The sequence below is a fragment of the Besnoitia besnoiti genome (genome assembly GCF_002563875.1).
Source record: "Besnoitia besnoiti strain Bb-Ger1 chromosome Unknown contig00109, whole genome shotgun sequence".
Classification (NCBI taxonomy): domain Eukaryota; phylum Apicomplexa; class Conoidasida; order Eucoccidiorida; family Sarcocystidae; genus Besnoitia; species Besnoitia besnoiti.
The window spans coordinates 1-3,821 of record NW_021703995.1 but is presented as its reverse complement, the minus strand read 5'-3'; the positions used below and the strand labels follow the sequence as shown (position 1 = coordinate 3,821).

The 3,821-nt window shown below is 37.0% G+C and overlaps 1 protein-coding gene across 1 annotated transcript; it reads right to left on the bottom strand.

Annotated features, from left to right (window-relative positions):
• Positions 1-2,597: 2,597 nt before the first annotated feature.
• On the bottom strand, positions 2,598-3,631 carry BESB_015680 (cytochrome b; the record flags this gene model as incomplete). Its single annotated transcript, XM_029360283.1, has 2 exons — positions 2,598-3,041; positions 3,566-3,631. 2 exons carry the CDS (start codon positions 3,629-3,631, stop codon positions 2,598-2,600), a joined length of 510 nt encoding a protein of 169 aa, XP_029214768.1.
• Between the last annotated feature and the right edge of the window lie 190 nt (positions 3,632-3,821).

The following is a 3,821-nucleotide window of genomic DNA, read 5'->3' as shown; positions in this document are numbered from 1 at the left end:
ACCGGTTTGTAACTCCGTTCATATCGTACCTGAATGGTACTTTTTAGCATATTATGCGGGTGTTACAAGTAATCCCATCCAAAACCGGTGGTTTGTTAGTATTTATGTTATCAACATGTCAATGAAATATCAACAACGATGAAACTTATTTGGTTAACATAACAACATAGAAGGTAAAGCTGGATTACGTTCAAACTTTACACTGGATACGTTTGAATGTTAACTTACTAAATACCATGGGAGCGAAGAGAATCTAATATGTAACTCCGTTCATGGAAATCAAAGAGCTTTCACTGATTGTATTATGAAACGTGATTAGTTCACCTAGCCAACACGATCGGTTGTTTGGGAATAATATCCCTATTTAAGGGATTGATATGTGCTACAATAACACAGTCGGTACGAAGTCGAAACAAGGTAGTTGATGGTGAACCAGTGGCTGAACAAACCTTTTTATTGATTATGCTGACTTTAGTCCCGAGAAACTACAGTTCTGCTTAAACTGAGGAGTCAAGTAGGTACAAACCGTACAAGGATTAATTATGTCCATCTGTGCATCTAAGTTGAGACTATCGGTTATATATTTTAGACGCTAACTTCCCGGCTAAACATCCCTTTTCTTTGAAACACATTCCCTTCTCGCCGTTAGCATGATCTCAAAGTACCAGAAGCCATGTGATCTATATAGTATAACGGACATTAGACCGAACCTGCGATAGATAAATATATCTTGGATGATTGTATATTAGCGGCTAAATGTCAATCAAACATGCGAATTTTAGGTTTTCCATGAAATCTATTTGGAACAAGAGGCTTGATAGTACTACCGTAAGTACATATATACAGTCCAGCAGTAGCGGTTAAACTATAGAAGAGTCGAGTATTATCCATGCATACCAGGCGTAAAAAGCGTTCATCCAGTTACTAAACAGGTGCCAGGCCAACAAGAATCCGATCCGTGTATTCCGTACAGACTAACATTAAGAAGGCGACTACCAAAGTGAATGTCATGATATTCGTACAGCTTGTATACAAATGTTGGTTTTTCAAATATACGCTGGATACCACTATACTTAATGCAGAGCATAGTTAAGATGATAACTATTGTGGATATAGAACCAATTGAACACCATGTATTAATATAACAAAGATAATCAGGGTAATCTGGTATCCTTCTTGGCATAACGTTGAAACCAAGTATATGCATAGGGATGAAAATTAATAAGATACTACCTAAGAAGACTAAACCAGATGCTTAAATATGGAGAAGCACCGGTATTTACATGGAATAGATTTACAGTATCTCCGAACATATCTCTGCTATAGAAGATAAAGCCACATATAGTAGCTAGTACTGCACCAAGAGATAATACGAAATGGAAATGAGCTACAATATAGTATGTATCATGTAGGGCAATATCCATACCAGCGTTACCCATAACTACACCTGTAGTACCACCTAGAGTAAACAATAGGATAAAACTAAGAGCAGCCCATAGATCTACAGTTCTTGTAGTTGTATGGCTAGCCATATAGGTACCTAACCAGTTGAAAATCTTAGTACCGGTAGGAATTGCAATCATAATAGTCATAGCAGAGAAATAAGCTCTGGTATCTACCTCTAGACCGACTGTCATCATATGATGTGCCCATACTAAGGAACCTAGAATAGAAATACAACCCATAGCTAAGATCATAGATTGTCCACCGAAGACAGATCTAGCAGCATACATAGATAATGTCTGCGAGACTACACCAAAAGCAGGTAAAATTAGAATGTATACCTCTGGATGTCCGAAGAACCAGAATAGATGTTGATAAAGTACACTATCACCAGAATACATAGAATCATAAAATTCAGTGTTTACGTGTAGATCAAGAAGGATCATAACTAATCCACCAGTAAGAATAGGTAGAGTGAAGACTAACATAAGGGCAGTAAATATGATAGCCCAGATATATAGAATATAGTTCTTAGCACCAGCATTAGAACCCATGAAGACGCAAGTACCAAGGAAGTTAATAGAACTTAAAATACTACTAATTCCTAGTACTGCAAGACCTCCGATAATCCAATCAGTTGCCTCTGGATTTAACACCATCAAGCTAGTACTTAGTGGAGGATACATTGTCCAACCAAGACCACTACCAAACTCGGAACAAATACTTTGAGTTAACAACACAGAACCTAATGGTACTAGAAAATAGGAGATCGCGTTAGTTCTTGGGAAAACGACTTCCGAACCACCAATATATATTGGTACAAAGAAGTTACCATATCCTCCGTACAAAGCAGGCATTAAGAACATAAAGATCATAGCTAGGCCATGTATCGTTATTATCACATTATAAGTAGCTATCGTCTCTGTACAAATGATCCGCGATCCAGAACTGTATAACTCAAATCGAATAAACAAAGACATTATAGTTCCTAGAATACTGAAGATGACTCCGGTTATGAGATACAGACAACCAAGTTCTTTATGATTGCAGTACACCACCACCCCACTGGACTGCTTAAGACAGCTAAAAGTGTTGGATTTCAATATCACGGTAATCATGTTTGCTTGGAAGCTGTAGTCATTATAACTATTGATTTAGTATAAGCATAGAACCAATCCGGTAGTAAGATATACGATAGTAGCTAATCTACCATATAAGATATAAGTCGCTTGTGGAATAGCACTACCAATAATAATCAAGAAGATCATACTGTATACCCAAATAATTACCCATCCACTGACTACATTTCGAGTCATAAAATGTTGTCGTATCAACATTCGAGTATTCAAAGCTCGAATTTCAGATAAAAGAGCTAAGTTAATGAGAGAGGACATAAATACTAACAAACCACCGGTTTTGGATGGGATTACTTTTAACACCGCATAATATGCTAAAAAGTACCATTCAGGTACGATATGAAGCGGAGTTACAAACCGGTTCACTGGTATGGAGTTATCTGGGTGCGATAATTCAATCAAACCAAAAGCCGTTTGTAAGAAAATTAAACCAATTAGATAATATGGTAGATAGGGAACAAACTGTCTCCAGACGTTCTTAACCCAGCTCACGTATTACATCTGACGGTGAACTAGCGTTCCTAACTGAATCTTGTTCAATAACAAGGGAGTAATGAGCCGACATGGAGGTGCTGATACAATCCGAGGATTAGAACTCCCAATATTATCTGACCTGTTATCCCCGGCGTACCTTACGACCGTTATATGATTTAGAGATAGAATGTAATGTGGATTAATATCCACATGGTTTCTACAAAGTGTAGATATAAAATAGTGAATGGTTCTGTAAAGATCTTGCATAACATACCTTTAGATTTGCTTAGCATTATAGAGCTTGTAGGCATGTAAGTAACTAAAGAACTATAGATACTTTGAGTGAAGAATACAAGGATAGCCAACAATAACATGGCTAAAATGTATACCAGTTAAGATGAAAAGTCCATTACCAAATGCATTATCATTAATATAAAGAGATAGTCCTAAGTATTCCGTACAGACTAACATTAAGAAGGCGACTACCAAAGTGAATGTCATGATATTCGTACAGCTTGTATACAAATGTTTTTTTTCAAATATACGCTGGATACCACTATACTTAATGCACTTAACATGATGGTCATGAAAAGCACAAGAGAACTTGGATCCGGTAAACAAAGACCTTCAAGATCTAAACCAGTAGTCCAACTCGTAGTATATACTCCCCAGAAAAAGGTAGTTTATATCAACCTAGGAATCCCATTTTAGTAAGTGTAACATGGAGTCTAGCTTCAGTTGTTATCTGATTGGTATTGCATGCCTGGT